This window comes from Neoarius graeffei, chromosome 8 (genome assembly GCF_027579695.1).
Source record: "Neoarius graeffei isolate fNeoGra1 chromosome 8, fNeoGra1.pri, whole genome shotgun sequence".
Taxonomy (NCBI): domain Eukaryota; kingdom Metazoa; phylum Chordata; class Actinopteri; order Siluriformes; family Ariidae; genus Neoarius; species Neoarius graeffei.
Genome location: NC_083576.1, coordinates 64,088,219 through 64,116,186, shown reverse-complemented (window position 1 = coordinate 64,116,186; position 27,968 = coordinate 64,088,219). Strand labels below are relative to the sequence as shown.

The 27,968-nt window shown below is 42.5% G+C and overlaps 1 protein-coding gene across 3 annotated transcripts; it reads right to left on the bottom strand.

Moving 5' to 3' along the window:
- Positions 1-135: 135 nt before the first annotated feature.
- On the bottom strand, positions 136-26,505 carry lman2 (lectin, mannose-binding 2). Of its 3 annotated transcripts, none has more exons than XM_060928010.1 (8): positions 26,252-26,505; positions 12,809-12,927; positions 9,854-9,971; positions 9,412-9,485; positions 7,295-7,456; positions 6,402-6,516; positions 4,285-4,404; positions 136-1,375 (listed from the first exon to the last, which is right to left on the bottom strand). In XM_060928010.1, exons 1-8 carry the CDS (start codon positions 26,418-26,420, stop codon positions 1,215-1,217), a joined length of 1,038 nt encoding a protein of 345 aa, XP_060783993.1. In that variant the 5' UTR covers positions 26,421-26,505; the 3' UTR covers positions 136-1,214. The 3 variants fall into 3 exon arrangements, with proteins under 3 accessions (XP_060783993.1, XP_060783992.1, XP_060783994.1); XM_060928009.1 differs by lacking the exon at positions 9,412-9,485 and adding an exon at positions 9,525-9,607 and having other exon boundaries at positions 26,252-26,497; XM_060928011.1 differs by lacking the exons at positions 9,412-9,485; positions 12,809-12,927; positions 26,252-26,505 and adding an exon at positions 9,525-9,607 and having other exon boundaries at positions 9,850-9,926.
- Positions 26,506-27,968: the final 1,463 nt, after the last annotated feature.

Sequence of the window (27,968 nt, the reverse complement as noted above, 5' to 3'; positions counted from 1 at the left end):
ACAAGTGGATACCAAATGCCATAAAACCCTAAAAGGTACAAGAAGACTGGTGTGATCCATTTATGGTCATGAAACATAATGAATAAAAATTTAATTCATATTATTTGTGAACACAATGTAACAAATTCCCACCACTACTGGAAGAAGTTCTTTATTAACCATCCAGATGTTGTACAAGTCTTGTCCTTATTCCTTCACAGAAAATGGACTTTTTTGTAGCGGACAGCCAAATCAGTGCATTTTGACCTGTCTGTAAAACATGTACTCTTACATTCACAAGATTCCCATCATACAGCTTTGTTATTTCAGGTTGACAAACATTGTTGTTTTATTCTATTAAATTCCACAAGTTGTGCTGTGTCCTTACATGTGTACTGAAATAAGCCATTTATATTAAAGCAAATACAGATTGCAGTGACTTATGCAGCCAATAATACTTAAGACTCTGCGGTCGCAAGTCAAAAGAAATTGAAGCTGAAGAAAAAAGAAACACCCTCAACAGGCATGACGCAGGTTGGTAAACTGAATCAGGTTAACTTAACATCCCCCCCCAACTTTTTTTAAATTGCTTTTCCTTTTCCTAAAAAGCAGTTTAGAGTAACAAAAATGCAGCAAATACAATCGAGAACCTTGGTGTTGTGTTTATTCCCAGGCAAAATGGCTGTAGCTTGCAGCTGGGATACAATCCATAGTTTCTCAACCCTTACTGGTTTACCACCAAACCCTATTCAACCCTTAAAGTTTACCATAATCTCCTTCAAAACCCCCCAAAAATGTAATTGATGAAAACAAACTGACTGAAACTAACAAGTACACCTAAAGAAACAAATGATTCGGTTTAAATCTAAAAGCACTACAATCACGTATATGAATTACACACGTTTAAAACAGATCATACCAGTAAACGGATCAGAGTGGGAAGTGTAGACTAAACAGTGTAGATGAGAAAATTTAGTTACATCACATGGCCTCCATTCTGATTTCAAGTTTGTTGGTTTTTAACTTAAATTTAAAAAAAAATTATGATCGTGTACACTGCATGAACCCGAAACCACTGCTGCTACCCATCACCCCCTTCTTGTATTTTATTGTTCATTTCAATATTTTGACATTTGTCCAACTGCTTACTTAAAAAAAAAAAAAATTCACATTAGCCTCTCTCATCCACATTTTTTTTTTTGAGTTCATAGAAAATGTCCTGTTTAGACTGTGGTCTAGTAAAACCTCCTGTTCCTCTCTTGTCGTTTCTGAAAGACCACTGCTCCCACAACAGCACAAACAACAATCCCGAGAAGAGCGCACAGGAGAAGCAGGAAGACCTTCCAGCCTGTAAGAGGTGTACTCCGGAAATTACCAGTAGGATCGTCAATGTTATCTGTATCACAAAAAAGCAAAAAATATTACAGACTGAAAATGAAGATGTATATTTCAGTATGAAATACTAAAATGTTTACAAAACATGCCATGTAGATGCGTTTTCATTTGTAATGTAAGTATTCATCAATAATGATAATAGTTAGCCTGGGCCTGCCCATCCTAAGCGTGACGCAACACGAGGGCCTGTTGCGAGCTTAGTCTGACCAGGCAAGCTATCTCCAGCTCTTCCAAGCTCCCGAAAAATCGGGAACCAATCAACTTTGAGCATCTCCAACGGCCCTGGGTAGAGGCGTGTTCAAGGCACTGACGTAGTAGAACTGCGACCGGAAGCCATAGACTGTTGACAGAATCTATGCCGGAAGCGCTTCATTCACGAATGCTGTATAGACCCCTTCGCAGTAAACGTCATTCATACGTAAGCGGAAATTGCGCGCGCAGCCTGGACCCAAAAAAGACTCAGAAATGCCTTAGTTGTTGTTGTCGGGTGTCAGAATCGTAGCAGTGATGGGGTTAAAATGTTCAGAATTCCAGCAGGATCTCACCCATTCCAAAAAAAATCGCCGACGTCTATGACTACAAGCCATCACACGTGTAGACTGGGATGAAAGCACTATCCGCAGGTTTGCAGCGCCCACTTCATCACAGGTAAGATCAGGCTATTTATCAAATCTTTCTTTTTTATTCTTTCTAGTCTTCGTTTATTGATGTAGCAAAATACTTTGGTAGCGTTTGTTTGATTAGCTGGGTCATAGTTACACAATGTAATGAATATTGTTAGCATGTTAGCTTAGCTTTGCATGCAGTTTTGTTTGTAGGAGAGGTCTCGCTTGACTCAAGCAGTCCAGATGTTGTGCCATCATTATTTGTGTATGCCGAAAATCACAATTTTAAAGCAAGGATGGAAAGGTAAAATTGTGTGCCCTCACTCTAAATGCCAACTTACGTTGACTGCTCTAACCTAGCTCCCGCCCCGTTCAGTTTCATTTCTGCTCTCTGCCTCTCGCTTTTTACGCAGCTCTGATTTCTCTTAGCTGCACTCTTTACACTATCATTCCTTTCATGCCATTACCTCCTGCAAATTGCTGTTTAGTGTTGGTATTTGCTGTTGTAGCTAAAGCCACATTGCCATCACATCACCGGCATAATTTGATTAAAACAAAATGAATATGAATGTCCCATTGTTAATCAAGTTGTACATGCCCGCACATAACAATCATATGCGTCTAAAGACTTGTAGGCACGAAGTTTTTCGTGGGTGTACACTGAAGTCTTGTCAATAAGGTACGAGTATATATCTGGCCATTGTATACCAGGGAACTTACTAACATCGTCCGTCCACTCTTTAATTAAATGCGGATCCGGTAGGCGATGTCCACTTGTTAGAGTTAACTTATTTATGTAGCATTCTCGATCTTGTAACGACAATTGTTTAGCATAATCTGACAGCTCATAATGCCGGTCTATGGGCAGCGCCATTGTTTCTGGGTCCAGGCTGCGCGCGCATCCTGGCAACGGTCAGTTTGTTTACAAACATGCGAAGGGGTCTATAGAAAGCATTCAATGGGAAGTTCTCATTGAAAACCGAGCAAAGAGCAGCCCTGGAGGTATTTATTGAAAGGAAGGACGTTTTCGCCTTGCTTCCGACCGGCTTCAGTAAGAGTTTAATAATAGGATGTCTATGGTTTAATCCACCAGTTAGCCCCGTCGCGTCGCATACGTCAGAGGAAAGAGTGATGTGATTGGTTTAAGCTTCGTCACAGCCTTTTCTGGCTTCGACCAGTAGCAAACTGAGGCATTTCAGGGAGGCGGCTCAACTACGGGCTCTGGGAAACGGTTGGGCTTAATATCTTGGCCAGACCAATAGCTTGCAGAGCTTTGCAGTCGCGTTAGCCAGACTAGATAATAGTAACTTTGATACCACAACACTGTCACATTCTCAAATCTGACTGGCCAGAAGTTGTTGATTAATTTTCCATATGAATGATTAGAGGAGGTTGATTCTTTTTCTCAGATTAAAAAAGTGCTCTTCTTGAACAAACAAAAAGCTAGCAATGAAATGGTGGCGCTTTCTGCAAGGAAACAGTTATTTAATATTCTTGCAAGGCATTTCAAGGGTCAGCGCTTTCTAAACAATCAGAGAAGTCGTCTTATTAACGTTAAGAATCAAGCTGTATGCAAATACTTGTATATACAATGTGCGACCTCATCTCATCTCATTATCTCTAGCCGCTTTATCCTGTTCTACAGGGTCGCAGGCAAGCTGGAGCCTATCCCAGCTAACTACGGGCGAGAGGCGGGGTACACCCTGGACAAGTCGCCAGGTCATCACAGGGCTGACACATAGACACACGGACAACCATTCACACTCACATTCACACCTACGGTCAATTTAGAGTCACCAGTTAACCTAACCTGCATGTCTTTGGACTGTGGGGGAAACCGGAGCACCCGGAAGAAACCCACGCGGACACGGGGAGAACATGCAAACTCCGCACAGAAAGGCCCTCGCCGGCCACGGGGCTCGAACTCGGACCTTCTTGCTGTGAGGCGACAGCGCTAACCACTACACCACCGTGCCGCCCACAATGTGCGATGTTTAATTGATACAAATGTAATCCTTGGTATATTGCTGTAGGGTGAGAGGAATAAGAGTTAGGGGCATACTGTTTAAACAAAATCATCAACATAGCATGCCCTGTTTTCTTCTATTCCTTACATACAGTATACAGCACCTTTCAAAAGATTACACTGCAGCACAAAGGACTTTATAGCACGTAAAGAAAAAGCCCAAATATTATACAAAGAACTAAACACAACAATAGTTAAATAAATTAATTGTAAGTGCACAGCATCACTACAATGTGAGTAGCCAGATGTATTGCACTCTTATAGCAACTTCTAACGTACCTTTGGGAGACTTGAGCAGACTGACGCTGGGCTCAATCTTCGTCCAGTCTTGGCTGTCCTCCTCAGGAGTGTGTTCTACCATCAGTTGATACATTTTCATAGAGATGATATCATGGTTGTCTGCAGAGTCAAAAAAAAAACACTTACAGTATTAAGAATAATTAACAGAGGTGCACTATATATGATGTACACTGTGAAGTATTTGGACACTTGTCCATCACACCCATATGTGGTTCTTCCCCAAACAGTTGCCACAAAGTCAGAAGCACAGAATTGTATAGAATGCCTTTGAATGCTGTAGCATTATATTTTCCCTTCCATGGAACTCAAAGGCCCAAACCTGTTCCAGCATGACAATGCTCCTGGGCATAAAGCGAGATGTATGAAGACATGGTTGATCACAGAGTGGAAGAACTTGAGTGTCCTGCACGGAACCCTGACCTCAACCTCACTGAACACCTTTGGGATGAACTGCAATGCCGACCGCACCCCAGGCCTCATCCAACCTCAGTCCCCAACTTCATTCAAGCACAAGAGCATTAGTGGGGACAAATCCCCAAAGCCAAAACCTCGGAGAAAACCTTCCCAGAAGCATAGAGGTTATTAGTATAGGTAATCGTATGCAGCCGAGTAAAATTAAGTTTTAATTTCACGAGCGATTTCGAAGTTTTGAAAATTACCCGAATCATGAGTGAAATTGATCCTTAATTTTACGAGGAACCATATAATTACTTGTTTATAATATATAGGGCCAAATTCATACTTCAGAAGCCATTCAAGTTCACAACATTTGTCATTCACGTTTTCTGAACCAATCAGGGCGCAAGACTATCTTGCAGGTTTGAATCAGTTTCTAAAGCGTCTTTTGGCTAGCCTAGTAAACTAGACCCACCCGCCTAGCGGCCAAAAATATTTTTGCCTAGCGAATGGGTCTAGCCTCGCACCATATAAACAAAAACACCCCGGGCATCAAATCGTGCCCGCCGATCACAACGCAAGGTTTTTGTTTGGATTCTTTGGGCGGGCTTTTGCAGGAGTGACGACAAAGCTGCGCGACACTGGAGAAAGCACAACAGGAAAGATGGCTACGGCTAGTGAACAGCGCGCGTTTGACTCCGCTTTGGAATCAGTTTTAGAAGAATTAGACTTGGAGTTTTCGTTGAAACATGAGCAGGAAGAGGCTCTCCGCTCATTCCTTTTCAAGAAGGACGTTTTCGCTGTTTTGCCGACCGGCTATGGCAAAAGTCTGATCTACCAGCTGGCTCCGCTCGTAGCCAAAAGGATGGGGCTAGTTTGTGCAGTACGAAGAATTAATAAACAGCTTTGAAACATTACTTTTTGATTGTTTCTTATTTTCCCATTATTTTAAATTTAAGGGAAATTATTTCACCAAACACCACTAAATAAAAACTCTCAAAAACAGTTTAAGCAAACCCTTGAAAAAAAATATGAGTGTATGTTAAGTATGTGGTACAGACTCCAAACTTGTGGTCATTATCTCCAAACTTCTTAATATCTAGAACCTGTTTATTAATTAATACGCATTTTGAAAAATTATTTATTTCAAGGTCTCCCTCACTGCTTTCTGTCGCTCTGACTACGTCACAGTCACTGTTGCACTGATTGGTCAGAGCGTTGGCCTATACGCACAGACAGTTTGAAAGACAGCGGGTTGTTCCACCCCCACCCTTCAGAAATGTCTACGGATTGAGGCCAGACTATATTCACATTTAGTCTGGCTTGCCAGGCTCTCTTTTGGCAGTTTCATTTTCGCTTGCAGTTTTCAATTGGTTTATCATTTCTTCATCAAATATAGCGAAACGCGGCATTGCTGAGTAAGCAGAGTCAGCCATTTTGTTGACAAAATTTGCTAATTTTTGTAACCGTAACCAAGCAACGAACTAGCCAATAGCATTTCAGAAATACGGTCTTGTGTTAAGGGGGGAAAAAAAAAGCCCTCCTTGATTGACCAATCAGAATTGAGTAATTTGGCCCCATGTATTATAATAACAGGAAAAGGTGACTAAATATTAAATGTGATGGTCATAATGTGGGTGTGATTGATCAGGTGTCCACATACTTTTGGCAACACAGTGCACAGTGGGAACCAGGATTACCGGAGAGATCGCCTGTAGCTGCAGACGCTCCAAAATAGTAGCCGGTAGGGAGGCGGACACCCCCGATATCGATACACTCTTTCCACTCATTCTTGTCATCAAGATCAACCATAACCTACAGAGCAAAAGGTAAATAAACAAGGACATGCTGAAGAAATCCTGTGTTCAATAATTACACTCAAATGAATAGAATTACATTGTATTAGGGGCAAACAGGGAATGGAATTAACCACAATGCAAAAATGCACCTCAGGCACACTACCAGTCTGATTTTAAAAAAAAAAAAAGACATAAAATTAAAAAAGGTGCATTCGATAAGATTCCCTCCCCAAGATGAGGTCTCTAAGTGGGCTCGACATGTGAATGATTCCCACCCATGTTCATGAAGCTTCATTCCCAGGATCTATGTTGGCATGTAGAGTGTCTATAAAATGACAGACAGGAGGCACATCCAAACTCAAACCAGCTTCCGGACCAGATGTTCATTTTCCAAACTGTTTTGTGAGCAACTTCATACACTTTTGCGAATGGCACAGCTTAATCCGTTGTATTTTTTAGCATGTTCTACATATCTCCCAGGTTATTTGTACAAGGAAGGAATTAAAAGAAATATATATATTGAGTATTGCATATTTAAAAGCACAGCTTTTATTAATAAGATGATGAGATTACATGCATATCAAATTTGCTTTCAATGTAAACACCTCAAAATTAAATGACTTGACAAAATTCTTGTAACAAAAACAAATCATTTCAAACATCTTCATAATAACATGGACTCAAAGAAAATTTCTTTATAATGGAAAAAAAAGTGTAATGCCTTACTCTGTACGAGAATGCTTTGAATTCAAGGATTTAAAAACAACAAACAGTGTGTATAATGGGATTCTTACTGTAAGTCTGCCTTTGGAGTATCGAATAGCTAGATATGTGTCATGGTCTATGTTTCTGATTTCAGCTGAGCAGCCCCCCAGTTCTGTAGAGCGGCCATCGTTTCCATGATCATAGGACAGTGAGCCATTACTCACCATTGCAGAAATGTAGGGAAAGGAACGCTAGGAGATCACAGGACAAGGAGGTCATCACATCCACATGTTTTACAGAGGCTGTTAATGCAGTACCAGATAATGCATGCATATACAGTGTCTGAGGCTACATCCACACGACAACGAGATTTTTTTTAGCGGGTAAAAAAAAATAAAAAATAAAATAAATAAAATATATCGCGTCCACACAGGCAATGGATCAGTAAAATATCAGGTACATATGGCAACGCAACGCTTGCTGAAAACGATGCAATACACATGCCACACCTCTACGTGCACTGTAAGACGGTCCCATCGGAGACACCAGAACAATAGAAGAAGTAGGACGCATGCGCATAAACCCCTTCTTCTACCCGGCGTGAAGCACTCACAGGAACAAACACACAACAACAAGAAGAAGATGGCTGCGACTACGCGAGGAAATCGTGCCTTCTGTGTGTACAAATTAGTTTTATTAGTGTGCATAGTTTTATATAACTTAATTTTCTTATTGTGTGTGAACATTTTGAAAAGCATTTTTATATAACTTTTTATATTGTGTGTGAACATTTTGAAAAGCAGTCTTATCCAATAAAAAAAAGAAATTCAAGAAATGGTTCAGTTACTTGTTTATTTAAAAGAAAAGCTGTATACAAAAGTGAATGCAATGCAGTGGTTCATACAAAACAGCGAGAGTGCTGCTTGTTCTAGTCATGTGGTTGTGACGTCATCGTAAACAAATCCGTTCTACTCATCCAGACGACTTCGCAACGGCGCCGTTGCCAGATTTTTCCACTCTGGAACCCGTTCTCAAAAAATATCATTTTGGGGCACCCAAAACGCCGGTGCCGTGTGGACGCCAGGCCGAAACGATAAATTTTATCAGATTCACCTGAATCTGTTGCCGTGTGGACAGGGCCTGAGTCAGTTCAAAGCAAACAATAATTCCTATTTTAGAGATTATTCACAAGAAAGACGCAAAATAAAGGCCGGCATTCAGAAACAACATTCAAATGAAGCAACTTAGCAAAATATGAAACTGAACAGAATGCAAAACATTTGTAAAAATGATGCGAATGTCAAAAAAAAAAAAAAAAAAAAAGACGCATCTTAAACGATTCATAAACTAAATAATTCGTATCATTTGTACAAACTTGTTTTGGTGTGTGTGGGGAAAATTATCACATACACCAAAAATGAAATCATGCTAGGACACTGGCAAAAAAAAAAAAAAAAAAAGTGACACCATATGGAATTACAATTCTTTCTACGTACACTTCTTAACAGAGGGGGGGAAAAAAAAAAAAAGGACATGAATCTCAGCAGAAGCCATATTAAAGGGAAAGTTCAGGATTTAAAGACACCGTGGTGTTTTTTTCTGCATTTCAACCGTACAGCTTAAACAAATGTTTCAACTGAAACCAACATTCATATATTTTTAATTACGTAGAGCATAAACACGTAGTTTTTATGCCAGCTTTGTCCACAAACATGTTATTTTCATCAGCTGTGTTGTACAGATTCAAACTAATTACCCATTTTAAAACCTAACAAGTTGTCATCAAATCAAATCTTTAGATTCATGCGAGACAATGAATAATATTCCATTTTTGCACTCACACTTGTGTCAGTATTGGCAATGTAGTCCTTGCCTGGGAATGAACTGCACATCTTCAAAATGTAAATATTCACTTACAATTTCAAATCAGTATTCAACAACTGGTTTTGAGTGAATTTAAGAACATAATGGACTGAGCAGAAAACTAAAGGCTGAAACTACTGTCCTGAACTATCCATTTAATCGCTACTCAAGTTGTGGAAAAGAACAAATCCAAGAGATGGGATTTCATGATCAGTTAAAACATTTTCACAAATGGATATTGTTTTACCAACAATGACCAAGCAAAAGAAAAAAAAAAAAAGCAGCACTATAAGATAAATACAAGCGATGTACACATATATACACCGTTGTTCTTTTAACTCACATAGGAAGCTTCATCGTTTGGGTATGTGTCTATAAATACGGCCAAGCCATGGAAGTTGTCATTGCTGCCAGGGCCTGCTGGGAAAAAATCACCTGTGAGTAAAGCACACTTACATCCATGCCGGTGAGGTCATTGCGGAAAGTATCCATAAAAACAGCCAGGCCTACAAAATGGTCCTGGTTTCCAAAGACTGCTCCTAAATGAAGGTGGAAATATGACAAAAACACAATCAACTGGAGCAAAAACTCACACAAAAATCATCTGCAGGTGAATATGCTGGTCTATACACAGATCAGACTCATTTCACTGCGTTATTTAAAGAATATGATATACTAAACAAAAATTGAAAAACATTTAAAAAAAAAAACCCTTCCCCCCACAACACTCAATCCAGCTCGAGTGCTTTAAGACGACCTCGCTACGAAGTTGTTTACACACCTACCAGGATGCAATCGCTCTTTTGTGTACCAAATTGCAATGCCATCCCCATGCAGGTTCTTCTTCCCTGATCCGTGAATTTTAAATTGCACATGCATCTCCCAGTCTTTCAAGTAACAGGGCTGCAAAGAAGGGAGAAACATCGGACAGTAGAGAGACAAAACATTTATGTCATGTCAATAAAAATGAAATATATTGACTTTTCTTGGTATTGGGAATTACTGTGTAATACACTTTTCTGTATAGACCCTTCCCACGTGATGCCACGACAAACGCGGCCGCCATTTTGGACATGAACTACCAGTAGTCTACCACAGCCAACAACGAGGAACGACGGCGAAGCATCGAAAGGAATAGAGCCATCAAAGAAAGTTTTTACTTTCAGCAAGACTTCCATCATGCCATTATATTGTTGTGCACCTGGATGTAGTAACCATCAACACACAAGGCAAGATTTATCATTTTATCGGATCCCGACAGATGCTGACCGACGGAGAAGATGAATGGTCTCTAAAATATTGGCAAAATGATGTTTATTGACATAGCAATCGTGTGTAACGGGAAGCATTTGCATATCCGAAGTGTTGTGTTTACATCAAAGATAAAATAAACCGATATGACAACGACTGCTGCTGCCAGGTTGGGGACACAAACTAGTAGAAAGGAAGTGTGCCAACAGACTTCCTTTGTGGTCGATTCTGCTTTAAGGTAAGATGCATTTAATTATTCGTCTGCTGTGGGTTTGGAATCGGTAGCCTGACCGATTCGTTCATGTTTGTGGTGCCATTTGTTTGTTGACGCGTGTTGAAATGGAAGATTGGTTGTTGACATGATTTCCAGTGATGCTTTGGTGCTGCTGTGGATCAGATGTGTTGAGTAGCCTGACTGTTTTTTTTTTTTTCTTGCGTGTGGTATCATTGTTGACGCAAGGTTGTTTTTTGAACATGCCAATGCGGACACGATTTCCCCTGATGAGTTATGACTTCAGATGCGATGCGTGTGTGGAGTCCGCGTGATATGTGCGTAAGATAGGCTTCTCATATGTTTGGAGAGCCGCACTCTGATACAAGCGCAAGCACCCCCCCCGAAAATATCGGCATAGTTCGAACACTGGGTTGGAGAAAGTAATGGCAAATAGTGAGTGCACAAACCATAGAAGGTAAATTGTACACAGCGCCAGGGCAGTGTGATGGTATGTCTACTTTTAGATTGTGTTAGCTTATCAATGAACACACTCGTCACTCGACGAGTTTCACGTCTTTACGACGGATACTTAAATGTGTGTTAGGTATTATTGTTGCAGTCTAAGCAGTCATTGTAGCAGCTAGATGAGCGAGAACCGAAAGGGTCTGTGCCGTAAACCGTTATTTCTTCATGTCCAAAATGGCGGTCGCGTTTACGAAGGTCACGAGTGAAAAGGGTCTATAGTTACTTTTGCACTAGTGTTACAGTGGCTTTCATTAGATTTGACAATTCACTTTAGTGAATGGAAAAGTACAAATTTAAAGGAAAACTCTACCCTGAAACAAATTACAACACGAACAAAGCTACAAATCTAATGAGCCAACCAGCATACAAGGATTTGAGACAGCAAAGGTTCAACACAAAGTTTCAGGATGCAATGCAGCTACACGACGCGGGTGTACAGAGTTACGGCAGAGACTCCACTTGGCCAGTTAGTGACCTATGACATGGCAAACATGGTGGCTTTGACATTGGTATTAGCATGAAATTTGCAAGCAGCTTTGAAACCTGATTTGTGTGAGATAAGGAAGTGTGACACCAGGACGGATTACAGGACTAACGCACTGCTGTTGGGCATTGCCATGAGACTGTGGTGGACAGTTTGATACAGATGCCCAACAGATCGCTAATGATAGTTTCACTTGGATAGCTTAAGAATTCAGCTACTGAAAACAGTCTATACCCAGGTCTCGCTCATTGTTCGGTAGATATCTTCATTTGGATGCTATAGTTTTCAGTTAATAATGCGTACCGAAGAGCCTTTCAACATACTCAGTACTGTATGAGCTTGTAGCATACAGCTGCAGAAGAGTAAGAACTCATTCGCATTATCAGGTGTCACCAAAGAGAGGACGGCTCCCTGTCTGGTTCCTCTCATACCCCTTTTCCATCAAGGTCGTTCAAGGGCTGGTTCAGAGCTGGTGCCTGATCTCAAACCAGTTCTTAACGTTTCGACAGTCAAAGAAAACTGGTTCAAGAGCAGCACCAACACTTTGCTGGTCTAGAACCAAGAACCTCTTATGTCAAGAGGCTGGGGGCAGGATTATCCTCACCAACAAGACCAAGTAAAACTTTCTGATCGGCATTTTTAAAACGAATGGAGCTCATGTAGTGTCTAATCTGCCTAGTCCAATAGCCTGCCATTGTTACTGTTGTGCTTGGCACAAACGTTGCCAGGAAAGCAGAGATGTATACAGAGAAGTAAAGATGTGCCTCTATGGTGGCTCTCTAACCCTTGGAAAAGCAAACCGGTTCTTATTAGGTTCACAAGTTGAATCAACTCCAAACTGGCACTACCAACCCAGAAATAGCACCTAGTTCACATTGATGGAAAGGGGATATCAGAGTTTCTTCCACAGGTCATATCAGGGAGTGTTTCTTCTTGACACTGTCCCCCCCTCTGAATTGCTCATGAGAGATCCAAATCTATATTTGGTTTTCTGTAAACCTGCTTTGTGACAATGTCAATAGTTAAAAGTGCTATAGAAAATAAATAAATAATTTTTGAAAAATTCGTTAAAGATTAATATACAAGTCGTTCAGGGTCAGTCTTCTCTTTAAGCTGACATAAAATGGAGCAAAAACAAAACAGCACAATATAATAAAACAATTCAAACTTACATGATTATGTTACATTTACTAGAGAGAGAAAAAAAAAAGAGTAAAGTCCAACCCTAAAATTAAAAAAAGGGGGAGGGGCAGTGATGTCACTCACCACTGTGTTCCAGATGGAACCTTGCTTGCTACGTTCGTCAGGCGTCAGGCGTACATAATGGCTTGTAATTAAAGTACTCCCCCAAAAATCCCATTGACTTGAAGCACTTGTTCCAATACCTAAATAGAAAAAAAAAAAAAAAAGACCTCTCAAATCATCTCAAACAAACAGTCTCACTTTATTTACATTTTGATCATAGAGCTATGCTGTCCTTGGAGGTGTTTTTTTTTTTTTTTAGTTGACTTTAAACGGATATGCAAAAAAAAAAAAAAAAGCATTCAAATAAAATGCACAATGCAGCTAAAGTGGCTGAAAACACGATAACCTGAAGGACATTTTTAGCAAAAGTACTTCTTCCAATTCTTGCACGCAGTCTACATTTGGAAGGACTGTACACATTTAGTGGTTCTTTCCTTTATCTATTGTGTGTGTTCAGGTCAATAATTTACATGAATGTGTGATTGGATGAGCCACAACAGAAGATCTGTTAAGTGTTGTCAACTTACAACCTTTTAGACCCCACCATTTAAATAAATAAATAGCCCAGTGACACATTTACTGGCTTTCTGAGCAGTACAGAAGGAAATTCTCATTTACTTAGATGGAGTTCTTTTAGTTCAGTTCGTTCAAAAGATTTGTTCAGTCATTCAGTACGCCAGTACTTCCGAAAGCCCGATATATTGCAGCTCCTTCACTTGCAGTTCGCTCCCCGAATCTTTCAGCTCCTACAGTTGCTAATTTTCTTGTAGCCAAATTAAAATTACAAAATAGTAGCCTAATAGTTACATATTAAACGTACCATTGCATAAGATAAATTATTAGCCAACGTTAGAGACAATATATGAAAATAGCCTACAAATAACCTGGATTTTCAGTAACTCCAAAAGATACCATGTATATGCTGTTTTGTGAAATCATTTGATTCGTCTTTATTACACGGCTGTTTGGAACATTACAGAAAATTACACTGCCTGGCCAAAAATAAAAGTAGTCATCTCATCTCATTATCTCTAGCCACTTTATCCTTCTACAGGGTCGCAGGCAAGCTGGAGCCTATCCCAGCTGACTACGGGTGAAAGGCGGGGTACACCCTGGACAAGTCGCCAGGTCATCACAGGGCTGACACATAGACACAGACAACCATTCACACTCACATTCACACCTACGGTCAATTTAGAGTCACCAGTTAACCTAACCTGCATGTCTTTGGACTGTGGGGGAAACCGGAGCACCCAGAGGAAACCCACGCGGACACGGGGAGAACATGCAAACTCCGCACAGAAAGGCCCTCGCCGACCACGGGGCTCGAACCCAGACCTTCTTGCTGTGAGGCGACAGCGCTAACCACTACACCACCGTGCCACCCAAAGTAGTCATTTGGATCTAAATAAACAAATACTTAAAAGCCTTTGACTGGATAATTACTGCAGTAATTAAATGTGTTTTAGCTCGCAACAATTATTTTCACCCGGAACGATGCAGTGAGTAGCTTCTCATTTCTGAAACAAACACGTCAGAAGACGCGTCCCGTGGTTGTGGAAAAGATGTAACTGTATTTCAGAAGGATCAAATTATGGGCCTGTATCAAGCAAAGAAAACAACTAAGGAGACTGTTGAGATGACTGGAATTGCGTTAAGAACTGTCCAACGCATTATTAAGATCTGGAAGGATAGTGGTGAACCGTCAACTTTGTGGAAGAAATGTGGTCAGAAAAAAAAAAAAAAATTATTGACTGACCGTGATCAGAGAGCGATTGCTTAAAACGCTTGAAGTCCAGTTGTTTTAATAAAGAAATAAAATTCTCACGATTATGTTTAATAGTGAAAGTAAGAACATTTCCATATACACAATGCGACAATAACTCACAGGATTGAGACTAAACAGCTGTGTGGCCATAAGAAAACCAGTTGTTAGTGAGGCTAATCGGAAGAAAAGGCTTCAATTTGCTAAGGAACATAAAATTTGGACTCTAGAGCAACAGAAAAAGGTCATATGGTTTGATGAGTCCAGATTTACTCTATTCCTGAGTGATGGGTGTGTCAGGGTAAGAAGGGAAACGCATGAAGCAATGCACCCACTATGCACAATGGCCACTGTTCAAGCCTCTGGAGGCAGCGTTATGATCTGTGGTTGCTTCAGTTGGTCAGGTTGAGGCTCAGCAACGTTATGTGGCAAAAAAACAAAAAACAAAGGGCTGACGACCTGAATGTATTGAATGACCAGGTTATCCTATCAATGGCAATTTTCTTCCTTGATGGCACAGGCATAAAATTAAGGCTCAAATAGTGAAAGAGCAGTTCAGGAAGCATGAGGAATCTTATGCCGCTTTTCCACTACAAACGCGGCTGAGTCGAGCTGAGCGGGGCTGTTGGAGTTGCATTTCGACTACAACCGTGCTGAACCGTGCTGGCTGGAAGTGGGTGGACACATTGGGTGGAGTTAGTGAAAGTGGGTGGACGTCACGTGATGTCGTTAGGCGGCGCAAACAGTGACATCAGTGATCTTTTAAGCGGTAGTCTCACGACCCGGAGAGTAAACAATAAACATGGAGGACATGGAGTCGTTAGTGTTGCTGGTCTTGGTGCTGTGGCTTGTTGTCACCAACAACGCCAACAGATACTGGCAAGAGCGTATAGATGAGGCGAGGCGCATAAGGCTTCAGAAATTCTCGTAATTCGTAATTATTATTCTTCCGGGTTTACGGTGTTTACAGATCCCAGCATGCTCGCGGGGCGTGTGTGGGCGTGTGAGGACACTCCTCCTCACCAATCAGTGCACAGGGGAGTGTCTGCTCACGCCCCTAGCCCCACTCGGCTCGGTTTGGCTCGCTTCAGCCCCACTCCAAAACCGTGCGAGTTTTGGGTGCTAAGCAGGGCTGAAGCGAGCTGAGTCGTGCTGCTCTGAGATAGTCGAAACGTGAGCCGTGTCGGGCTGAAGTGAGCTGAAAAAGGGTAGTGGAAAAGGGCCAATAGTCACACATGAATTAACCACCACAGTGTCCTGACCTTAATCCCATTGAAAGTCTTTGGGATGTGCTGGAGAAGACTTTACAGAGTGGTTCGACTCTCCCATCAACAATACAAGATCTCAGAGAAAAGTTAATCTGGCTCTGAATGGAAAGAAATGTTGTGACATTGCACAAGTTAGTCAGAACAATGCCACAATGAACGTGCACCATAATCAAAGGTAAAGGCGGTCCAACGAAATATTAGCTTGCGTGACTTTTTTTTGGCCAGGCAGTGTATTATAGACAATGTGATTTATGTAAATAGCACAATATGTTTCTATTATGCTTATTAGTAAAAAGCTGGTTTGTTCAGCGAAATGTCAAACAACTGCAAATAAAAGAAGGCAGGTCAGTGGATCGTTTGTTCTCCAACAGCGGTCCCGGATAAGGCCGATAGGCTATGCTGCCATATCCAGTTCTCAGTCGTTTACATCTCCTCCTCTTGCTCCAGGCTCCTACGGTCATTTGCAGTTGCTTGATCGACATGTCAGGTAGCCAATCAGTCTCCAGCTCTTGGCCAGTTCCATGAGGAGCTGGGAGGAGGCGAAGAATGAACGGGAGTCGTGCACTAGTGCTTGTAGACAGTAAAACGACAGAGTCCGATGAACAAATCACTGATCAGTTCAGTTCATTTGTTCAGTCGGTCAATCGCCATCTCTCCTGAGCAGACACTGACTGTCCTGTACTCAATATGGCTCTCCAGCTCACGTCACAGCTGCTGGTTATATGAGCTGAGAGGGCAATTTCAGTCAGTCAATCTCACCACCGGTGTGTAAAGTCTGACTGAGTCGCACTCGAATTAAAGTAATAAAACATTTTAAGATGTTCGGTTATAGTAAAATAATCCTACTTGACATTGGACCACGTTTTTATTTTATTTATAAACTTCGCCGTTAAAAACGGCAAGAAATCCTCAATAGAGCAATAAGCTCCAATACCTGAGGTCCCACAAAATTAAGCAGTACAATTAAAATAGATCAACAATAAATAATACAATACAGGGTTTTTTCTAGAAAAATTTAGTATGAGGGCGCTCACCATGGCGAGGGAGCGAAGTGGGGGGGGGGGGGGGGGGGGGGGGGGGTTTGCCGGTTGCCCCCCCCCCACCATGCAAAGCCTTTGAAAAATGCTCCAATGGGACATTCTGAGTATCTGAGAGGGAAATTGTAACAAATTGTCTGTCAACATTGAAAAAGAAAGAAGTAATCATCTTCTGCCCCGGACAGCCTTTGGCTTTCTTCCGCTTCGTGCTGCGGGATGACATCTTTAAATGCCCAAGTGTCAACAAAAACAACTCGCGAACTACTTCTGTCAAAAGCTCCCGCGCCGGTGGGTGAAAGGTCATTCAGTCTCGAGAAATCTCGCTCTACAAGTCAGCTGACCTTGTATGTAACCCATGTCAAATCTCGCGAGAGCAGCCGCGACAAGTAAACAACTAAACAACATGGCGCCTCAGTCTGGAGAACGCCAATTCGGATTGTTTTTGCACCGTCTGGTGGTGTATCTACTATGATTGGAATATTTTTGGAGCAATTATAACGTATTTGATGATCAGACACACTGTCACGTAGTGTTGCTGGGATGTTTTCACGGAGTCGGTAAGGGGGCGCACGCCGAGAGTAAGAGGGCGCAGCGCCCCTGTTCCCCCGTTTAGACGAAAGCCTGCAATATACAGGTTGGACAAAAAGGTATAAACAGCCCGGGAATATATACAAACTAGTAGCAGCACAAGCTGGTCTGTCGATGTTGAAATAAAACCTCGTTAAATATTACTATAATATGAAGAAAGATCCTTCTTACACTGTGAAAGTGATTGATTCCTATTCCTTAAAGGCGTCACGCAGTGGCGATAAAAGTCGCATTATTCTGCACCAGAATGCTTTCGAGATTCGAAATAAATTGACCGTCGATTTTTCAAAAGCTTCCCGCGGTTGTAATCGGTCCTTATTTGATCATGCCCATCACTTGAAATTTTCCGCGTTCGCAGCGCCCCCTCTCGGTCAATGGAACAGCTGCGTGACGTCATACCAGTAACCACTTGGTGCAGTTGCAATGACGGACACACCAGAAAATAGGAGCGATGCTGAGGAAATTAGCTTTGATTTTACCTATACAGAAGAAAATGGCCCACAAGTAGAGATTTTGACAGCTGAATGTCCTGGTGGTATCCAGCCTTACAGATTTGAACCTGAGCGCTCATCTTCAGAAGAAAATGAGGACGAGAATGAAGACTTGTTTTGGTTGGTTTCTCTGACTAAATCACTACTTATGTGTATTTTTAAAGACCATTTTCACTTGAATTAGAATGCTGTGTGATTAATCTATGATTATGTGTAATACTAATAGCTGTAGGGGGTGAAAGTATAGCTAGAAAGATTGAATTCTAGCAACTTGACAGCTTGCGATCTCGCGAAATGCAGTGGGCCTTCTGATACAGTAGACCCCTTGATATTCCAGTTTTCATCATTTTCCTTTTATTGCAGTTGATTTTAACTTGATATTCAGTATGTTATAGGCTGGGAGCATTGAGCTTTGTATTGTATTGTTTAGTAAACGTACAATCATCAGTAATAAGTGATAATTATTAGTTAAAGGCAGCTCTGTGGCATAAATCTTTCAATTAATCTTCTGTCATCCATTTGCTAAAATTATGTGCCACATGTGTTATCAAGACAACACTTCATGTGACAAAGATATGACAAATACATAAATGTATGAAAATAATTTTGTACAATTAATGATTGATACATAGAAACACTTAAAACGTGTGTGGCAGCGGGGGCGTGGTCAAGCGCCGGTCTGTGACAGGAGGGCGGAGCCAGGGAAGGTGAGTGGCAGAATCATTACACCTGACAGTAGTTAACCTGTTTTCCCAGTAACCGCGCCCTATTCAAGGAGGCAGAGCAGAGAAGAGCTCATCCCGGGACAAGAACACAGTGTGTGTTTCGCTATCAGATTAAAACTGGCGGTTATACTGAGAAGTCTGGCAATAAAAAGCCTATTTGCATCTGAAGCGTTGTCCTGCCGTCCTCTGTGCTCCACCCACACTTCAGAGAGCTCTACAGTGGTGCCAAAACCCGGGACAAGGTGGAGCACCAACCTCGCAGCCCCATGGAATCCTCCCCGTTCGCAGACCTGGTCCACGCCCTCGCCACGGCTCAGCGAAGCCAGCACCAGGCGCTCGTCACGCTCCGAAAGGAGCAAGAGCGGCGCTTCGAAGCCCTGGTGCTGGCCCAGCAGGAAGATCGCGAGGCGTTCCGGCATCTCCTCGCGTCGGCGGGGTCCACCAGCGCCCCGGCCGCGGGCCCGTCTCCCCTCACCGTGACCAAGATGGGCCCGCAGGACGAACCCGAGGCGTTTCTCACATTGTTCGAGCAGGTCGCCGAAGCCTCGGGGTGGCCGATGGAGCAACGCGCGGCGCGCCTCCTCCCCCTCCTGACGGGAGAGGCGCAGCTGGCCGTGCTATAACTCCCCGCTGGCTGGCCTACATGGACCTTCGCCGGGCCGTCCTCCAGCACGCGGAAGCGCTGGCGCTGTTGTTCTGGCGTGCGCCCCACGCGCTGGAGGACGGCCCGGCGAAGGTCCGCGTAGGCCAGCCGGCGGGGAGTTATAACGCAGCCAGCTGCGCCTCTACCGTCAGGAGGGGGAGGAGGCGCGCCGCGCGCTGCTCCATCGGCCACCCCGAGGCTTCGGCGACCTGCTCGAACAATGTGAGAAACGCCTCGGGGTCGTCCTGCGGGCCCATCTTGGTCACGGTGAGGGGAGACGGGCTCGCGGCCGGGGCGCTGGTGGACCCCGCTGACGCGAGGAGATGCCGGAACGCCTCGCGATCTTCCTGCTGGGCCAGCACCAGGGCTTCGAAGCGCCGCTCTTGCTCCTTTCGGAGCGTGACGAGCGCCTGGTGCTGGCTTTGCTGAGCCGTGGCGAGGGCGTGGACCAGGTCCGCGAACGGGGAGGATTCCATGGGGCTGCGAGGTTGGTGCTCCACCTTGTCCCGGGTTTTGGCACCACTGTAGAGCTCTCTGAAGTGTGGGTGGAGCACAGAGGACGGCAGGACAGCGCTTCAGATGCAAATAGGCTTTTTATTGCCAGACTTTTCAGTATAACCGCCAGTTTTAATCTGATAGCGAAACACACACTGTGTTCTTGTCCCGGGATGAGCTCTTCTCTGCTCTCCCTCTGCCTCCTTAAATAGGGCGCGGTTACTGGGAAAACACAGGTTAATTACCGTCAGGTGTAATGATTCTGCCACTCATCTTCCCTGGCTCCGCCCGCCTGTCACAGACCGGCGCTTGACCAGGCCCCGCTGCCACAATGTGTTTTTAAAAAAATAAATTATTTTTTCTATCAATACCTAGCCATGACCTTGAAATCAGATCCATTGATAACAACAGTCACAAATAGTGTTCAGTGTTCCTTGTTACAGCCAAACACAATACACCGATTAGGCATTTTGTATCACAGAATATTAATACATCATTTCATAGTGTTTTGAGTGTTCAAAACTATCCACAAACTGAATAAATCCACAAAATCCACAATGTAAACAACTCTGGTAAACGCACGCTATAGAGAAAACATGGGGACAGGCCTGCATCACCCAAGGGAGGTTACTGGTATGACGTCACACACAAGTTGACCTAGTTAACGGCTGGCTGCCTAAATTTGGCTGTGCGCGTCAACTTTAAATGCTTGTAGCGGGCGCATCGTGACACTGAGATCGCAGGAAACCGAGGGGCTTGAATTACCCACCAAACCCGACATTTTGACACATGATATAGCCTGATTGCTGAAATTACCGCATGACGCCTTTAAAGGTCATAGGCAAGGGTCGGAGGTGGAACGTAGAATGTCAACTTTATTTTCTAGAAGAACGACCCAAAAAGCGAATTCAATCTTCCTGGTGTCTAATTTGCACCCTAAAATTGAATAAAACGGTTAAAATATACTGGCTTGCACAAGTTCCGAAGGTTTGTTTACATCTCACTTGCGCGCATTTTTACCACCAGGGGACCGTCGTCGTGACATTATTCAAGGCAAACAAACTGGGAGCAGTTCTGTGTTTACTTGCGAACCGAGCACACGTGTACGGACTTTGGTCGTGAGAGGTTGTGTAAAACTTCTTCCTGAACTGGTCCCGTTGTTACAGTTCACTGCATAACAATAAGGCATGGGGTTTTTCTTTGGAAATTCCCAAACGCATGTCTGCACTTGAGCTGAACGGCAATGCAAATAAACTGAAGTGGACTCAACTCAAGCGATTTGTTTGCCTTGAATGACATCACGCGCCGAGTGGTCACGAAAATCGCCGCGATCCGCACTAACTTACTTTAATTATTACTTATTAACAATACTTCTGGGGACCAGAAGAAAATTACAGAGGGTTTTTTAACATATAAAAAGTTTCAAACGTGCATAAATTGAAAACCTTTGCCTATGACCTTTAAGTGTGGGGGTAAAATGTTCCAAATTCTAGGGCCCTGAATATAAAAACTGGTCTGAAAAGTTACAGTATTAGCCTTGGGTACATTTAACATAATTCCCCTGGACTGATCTAATTGCCTAGTAAACCTAGATACACTGATAGAAATATTAAGGTCTGTTGACATTGATTTGAAAAGATAAACAAGGTCCAGGTACTCATGCCAGTAACACAAGGGAAGGAGTCCTAGCTTTAACAGTCTGTCATTGTAGTTAACATCTGATCTGAACAGAAGAGATAGAATGTACTTAGTTGCACGTCTCTGGATTCTCTCAACTGAGTAAAGCAAGATAACTGATTGCGGAGCCCAGACTTGAGAGCAGTACGCCAAACAGCTTCTGACCAGAGAGATGTAAAGTGCCTTCTGTACCTTGGTATCCCTAACCTCAAAACGTGGATATTCTAACAAAGCCCAACATTTTACTCGCTTTAGCTAAAGCCAATTGGACACGAGAGTTCCACTTGAGATATGACATAACCGTAACGCCAAGGTCCTTCTGCGACTCAGTCATTTTGACAGGCGCATACGTGGTCAGTAGAGGCTTGGATCTTCTCGTGAACGACTGAAGCCCACACAGACTTATTGAGGTCCATCCTCCAGAGATCGCACCAACTGCATATGCTGTCAAGATCGTTCTGCAGGCTTGTTGATTAATTTCCTATAACAGCACACTCTGCTGCGTTTTATTCCTTGCCACGCACTCATGGCAAATTTACGTACTTTTTTGCAGTATAAATATTTGACATTAGAAGATTGGTCGAACTTTTCATGATATGTATTTGAAGATAAACAACACAGCCTGGATTTAAAACACTGCTTGTGCATTCTAAATGTAGAACTTGCTTAAGTTTAGTACCGTACTGTATATCTTTGGTGTGTACGTGTGAAGCAACAACACTGATGTCTTAAAATATCCAAAGAGTTTGATTTAAATACATACACAAAGTCTGCTGTACAGAAGCTTTGCTGCATATCTCTGCTTGGCAACGAAGTTGCATACTGCGATAAACCGCCACGAAAACTAGGTGATGTTATTTTTTCGGCCATTGTGAATGGTTCTTGCCAAACAATTTTATGCGCATGCGCAATATTACGTCACGCTCTAGTTTGGCAAACTCTCGCATACTTAGTTCACTCAGATAAGCTTAGGTTTTTCTGTATTTCTACACTGCAGAATAATACTGAAGACACCAAAACTCAAACAGATGGAGCACATATAGAATGTGTGATAAACAAAAAGTGGTTATTTAAAACAAAAAAACAGAAAAACACCCCACACATTTTAGATTATTCATAGTAGCCACTGCTTAGCCTCCTTTTTCCTCCTTCCTTATTTTTATTAAATCTCTAGAGATAATCTTCATGCAAGACTGATTGATATGCAAATCATGATCATAACTAAATGCCTATAGAAATTATTCCGTAACGTTTTCTAGCGACTTCTAGGATGCATTAGCTACTTTCCCCTGAAAGAGTTGCTAGCACCGTGTTAAACCATGACTAGTGTTTTTTTTTTTTTTTTTTTAAGTGTGCTTGCCAAAGGCAAGCACACTATTGTTATTCTTAAGTTTACTTATTCTGCCTTATTCCGACATGTTTTTTGGATCCACTCCTCCTCCTAGGGCATTCGAGATAGAGACACCGTTCCAACGCAGAGACGTCTGGCCCGAAGTGGTGTAGTGTGCTTGTATACAGCTTTTAGATCAACGCGCCCGTTCTCTTGTTCTTGTCGTTTTTCTTTTGTTTTTTTCCCCCATAGAGAATGAATCGAATCGTCATACTTGGACACGCTCCATCACAAATGCACCAAACCTCATGTGATACTTCAGGCCAACTCCCCCAACACATACATGCAATCGGTTCTGACCCGCACTCATTTTTCCTTTCTTTTTCCTCCTCCCTTTTTCCTCCATAGGCTTACATTGATTTTGGCCCCATTGAAAATGAATGGTGTTTCAGGAGAAAAACTTTCACTCTCCATCAGTTTTTTTTAACCAAGTGACCAAACTTGAAGAAACTTCACTTGATGCCTCAGGCCAAGTCCCCGCACGGATCCATCTCCTCATCTGAGACCTGCACTCATCTTTTCCTTGGTTTTCACGCATCTCTTTTTACCTCCATAGGCTTCCATTGATTTTTGGCCCCATTCAAATGAATGGAGTTTTGTTCAGTAACACTTCAATACACATCCACCAAACTTCATATGGCACCTCAGGCCAAATCACCCATCACACACATGATATCAGTTCTGACCTGCACTCATCTGTCTTGCCTTTCATCCGTCCGTTTTTTCTCCATTTTGCCGCTAATCAATGGAAGCTTGACTAAGTCATTCCTCCCTTCCCCTATACATGATGATGCATTTGGCAAGGATCTGCTCATTTGAAACTTTGACAGCAAATCAACTTCAACTCAATGGCCACTTTATTAAGAATACTTACACGCACACACCATAGCAATTAGCACATAAGCATTCACGTGTTACCATGCTAGCTGTTAGCATGTTACCACGGGCGATTGCTCTAAGACAGGGGTGTCAAACCTGATCCATAAAGGGCCGTGTGGCTGCAGGTTTTCATTCCAGCCATGCAGCAGCACACCTGACTTGGCTCATGCAATCAACTGAACTGTCTTCACACAGTCAAATACTTGCAGCCACACCCACCCTTGATTAAAGGGTGGGTGTGTCAGTTGATTGAATAAGCCAAATCAGGGTGCTGCTGCATGGCTGGAATGAAAACCTGCAGCCACACGGCCCTTTATGGATCAGGTTTGACACCCCTGCTCTAAGACAACGAGGGAGGCTCAGCCTCCTCTAAAAATGACGAACATCGTGTAGGATGAATTGCGCTAGGCTTATGTTATAGCCGACCTTATAACATTGCTATTTCAGATCCAGAATCATAGAAATGTGTGCGCTCAACCCACTACAGTGCGAAATCATTCCGTTATAACTTTCCCCAGTTCGCCTAATGTGTGCGTGAGTTTTTCCCCCTCGTGACAGCGCGATGCAGCCCAGCCTCAGTGGACTGGGAGCTATGTGCTTGTCAATCTCAAAATGCAAGACGATTATTGGACAAATACTGCGAAAACGCACGCCCACGGAGTCTCACAGACTCCCAGCCTCAATGGACTTCAATGGCATTTGGGAGCTATGCGCTTTTCAATCTCAAAATGCAAGACGGTTATTGGACAAATACTGCGAAAACGCCCGCCCACGGACTGATTGATTGGGCGGCTTTAAGTGCATTTTGGCGGGTTTTGAACATATTTTGGGCTAGATAACGTCAGCAGTATCTGGCAACATCAGTTCAGTCCCATGCGGATTCGCAAGTGCTGTGGTGTATTGTAAGAGATCAGCTTACATTTCAATTTCATTCATTACATACGGTTTCTACCAGCTTTTTTAGTTTGTATATATTTTCATTGCAAATAAAGTGTAAATATAGTGTTGTCAAGTTTGCTATCTTAGTTCCAGAAATGTCGTTTATTTGAGTGACTGAACTTGAACTTGAGGGGGCTAGTCAGCTAGCAAGAAAGCTGCGCACGGATGCCAAGCATTGCTGATTTAATTTTGGCGAAGCCATTTGCCAGTCTTCCTTTGAGGAAAAAATTAAAATTAAAGAGCAAGGTAGACCAACACCTCAAATTGACTTGGTGAAAAAGGTAGGGAATAATACTCGTTCCTTTCAGCTCTCCTGGTACGAGAAAGTGAATTGGCTAACAGCAAGTGACCCACATCAACAACAGTAAATAGGCTACTTTAGTAATATGTCATGGATGGACCAAAAATATAGAATCTATTTAAAATGTTTATGCTGAGTATATTATATTGGAATATATGTTTTTCTGGATATTAATTAAACACAGCTACAATTTGGAAAACATTTTTAAACAAAAACACAGCCGAGGTCAATTTTTAAACAACATGCCACAATTTTAAAATATAAAATGTTAAAATATACCCCCCCAACACTACCATCATCATCATGTATATTGGACAGTAGGCTAATGGGCCAAAAGAACCTGTTATTTCACAGTTTGTGACCCTGCCAACAATCAGCCAGATCAGAGGCAAGAGTATGGGCAAAATTGATGTGTTTTTTCTTTTAAAATCTGGAAATATCGTAACTGACCAGCCTCCCCTGTTTGAAAGACTACCAGCCGCCACTGCATGTTACCCATTACGATATCATACCTGCTGTTAGCTCGCGAGTTGTTAACATGCTAATGGTGAACATGCTATCATGAGAGCTGTTAACGTTAAGATTAGCATGGTAGCATGCGGAGTTCGCATGTTTGCTGTTAGCATGCTAAAAGTTAACATACTAGCCATTAGCATGATAGCTGTCAGCATATTAGCCTTAAAGTGTTAGAATTTTAACAAATAGCATGTTAATCATTAGCATGTTAGAATGCTAGCTGTTAGCATGTTATCTATTAGCATGCTAACTGTTAGCATGCTAGCTGTTCTGCTACAGCTCAGCAAGCACACGTTGCATTTTCTCTGCGGAAATGCAGTCCAGTTTTAAACGTTCTTCTATAATATTTGTGCTCAAATAGATTCTCTGAAATGCTTTGCACGATAAGTGTCAGGTTAACTGCAGCCTAAATACTACACTCAGAGAAAGGAGTGATCAGATGTTCAAAAGAAGAGAGGAAACGCTAACAAGTCTTACAGCGTTAACCAGAAGAACAAGCGTTTTGTGAAAACTGCTTGAAGACATACAGCACTATCTTTCTGAGGAAGTCCTCAGACGGACGAGTGCTAATGAAATATTAGCTAGCCTAACATTTAGCTCTGTTTAAAACACAGGTTAGCCTTGTAACATGCAAGACTATGTTCGAAACCAGACGTATTTATTCACTAACTTTTCAAAAGTAGCATATACTTGGTTCACTCAGATAAGCTTAGCTCTTCCAGAAGTTTCTTGACTAGCCAGCTAACTCACCTTGATATGGCTTTATGAGTGAATGCTCCCGCTTTAAGTGTTCAGCGTTGCCGTCTGTTATATCTGAGCACACGGAAGAAAAATACAACAACGCGGCAAAGAGGAATATTTTCCAAACGCCTGTGTGAGGGGAGCTGAAGAAAGATGACAGCTGTCTATCTGTAGCCATTTTTTCCGCGAGCTACTCTATTCTTTCTTGAAACCTCAACTTCCGGTTTCCGACGAGAAACAAGTGCTTTTACTTATTGATCCGAGCGCAGCCAATCACAGCGATGCAGCACACGGACACATCCTGATCCGCTCACTGCTAGAATAAACACTACACTGGAAGAGCAGGCTATAATAAAACTTTTTTTTTTAAATGCCTTCGCCACCTTAAAGTGCCATTCCACCATTGGATGTATTCTTTGGCATAAAATACAATACATTTTATGACATGACTAGACAGAGAAATCTTTTAGCTTCAAAATGATATCTCAAACATAATTTTTTGACAAGTATATTAATTTTGCGACCAAAGTCACCTACCCTTTTAATTTCCGCGCGGTAGTGAAACGTGACGTCATCGGCAGGTTCCCCTTCTTGTGTACGACGTCACGTGTGACGTGGCACAGATTATCAGCAATGGCGGATAGAACGCGATTTCCACTTGTCGATTGCTGTGCCGATATTCACCATCGACCGTCTCCTTTGGGCATCACTTGCTATTTTCCTTCGCTTCTTTTCCGAAGCTGACAATCGCGTTCTATCCGCCATTGCTGATAATCTGTGCCACGTCACACGTGACGTCGTACACAAGAAGGGGAACCTGCCGATGACATCACGTTTCACTACCGCGCGGAAATTAAAAGGGTAGGCGACTTTGGTCGCAAAATTAATATACTTGTTGTCAAAAAATTATGTTTGAGATATCATTTTGAAGCTAAAAGATTTCTCTGTCTAGTCATGTTGTCATAAAATATATTGTATTTTATGCCAAAAAAATACATCCAATGGTGGAATGGCACTTTAAAGTGCAGGAGGCATTATGTTCTCGGGTTGTCCATCTGTCCGTCCCGGAACCTTGTGAACACGATATCTCCAAGGCTAATGAAAAGAATTTCACCAAACTTTCACCACTTGTGCATTTTGGGATAAACATGAACTGATTAGATTTTGAGGTTAAAAGGTCACAGGTCAAGATTACGGTGAGGTCAAATGTCCATCCCCAAACTTTGTGAACATCTCTCAAAAACTAATGAAAGGAATTTCACCACACTTTCACCATTTGTGCACTTTGGGACAAAGATGAAATGATTAGATTTTGAGATCAAAAGGTCACAGGTCAAGATTACTGTGAGGTCAGAAGTCCATCCCCAAATCACAACTTAAGGCGTGTAGTCTACCAGGCAGAGGCATCCCCATCGATGCCGTTGGCGTCGAGTTCTATCTAGTTAAATATACATTTACTAGTATGGTATATTCATCTCATCTCATTATCTCTAGCCGCTTTATCTTGTTCTACAGGGTCACAGGCAAGCTGGAGCCTATCCCAGCTGACTACGGGCGAAAGGCAGGGTGCACCCTGGACAAGTCGCCAGGTCATCACAGGGCTGACACAGACAACCATTCACACTCACATTCACACCTACGGTCAATTCAGAGTCACCAGTTAACCTAACCTGCATGTCTTTGGACTGTGGGGGAAACCGGAGCACCCGGAGGAAACCCACGCTCA

Excerpts from the sequence above, each read along its gene's own strand:
- lman2 (XM_060928009.1), bottom strand. The coding sequence starts at position 26,420 with ATGGCTACAGATAGACAGCTGTCATCTTTCTTCAGCTCCCCTCACACA. Across the intron at positions 9,608-9,853 it reads AAAAGAGCGATTGCATCCTG|GAGCAGTCTTTGGAAACCAG; the intron begins GTAGGTGTGTAA and ends ACCTTCATTTAG. Across the intron at positions 1,376-4,284 it reads TCTGCTCAAGTCTCCCAAAG|ATAACATTGACGATCCTACT; the intron begins GTACGTTAGAAG and ends TTTGTGATACAG.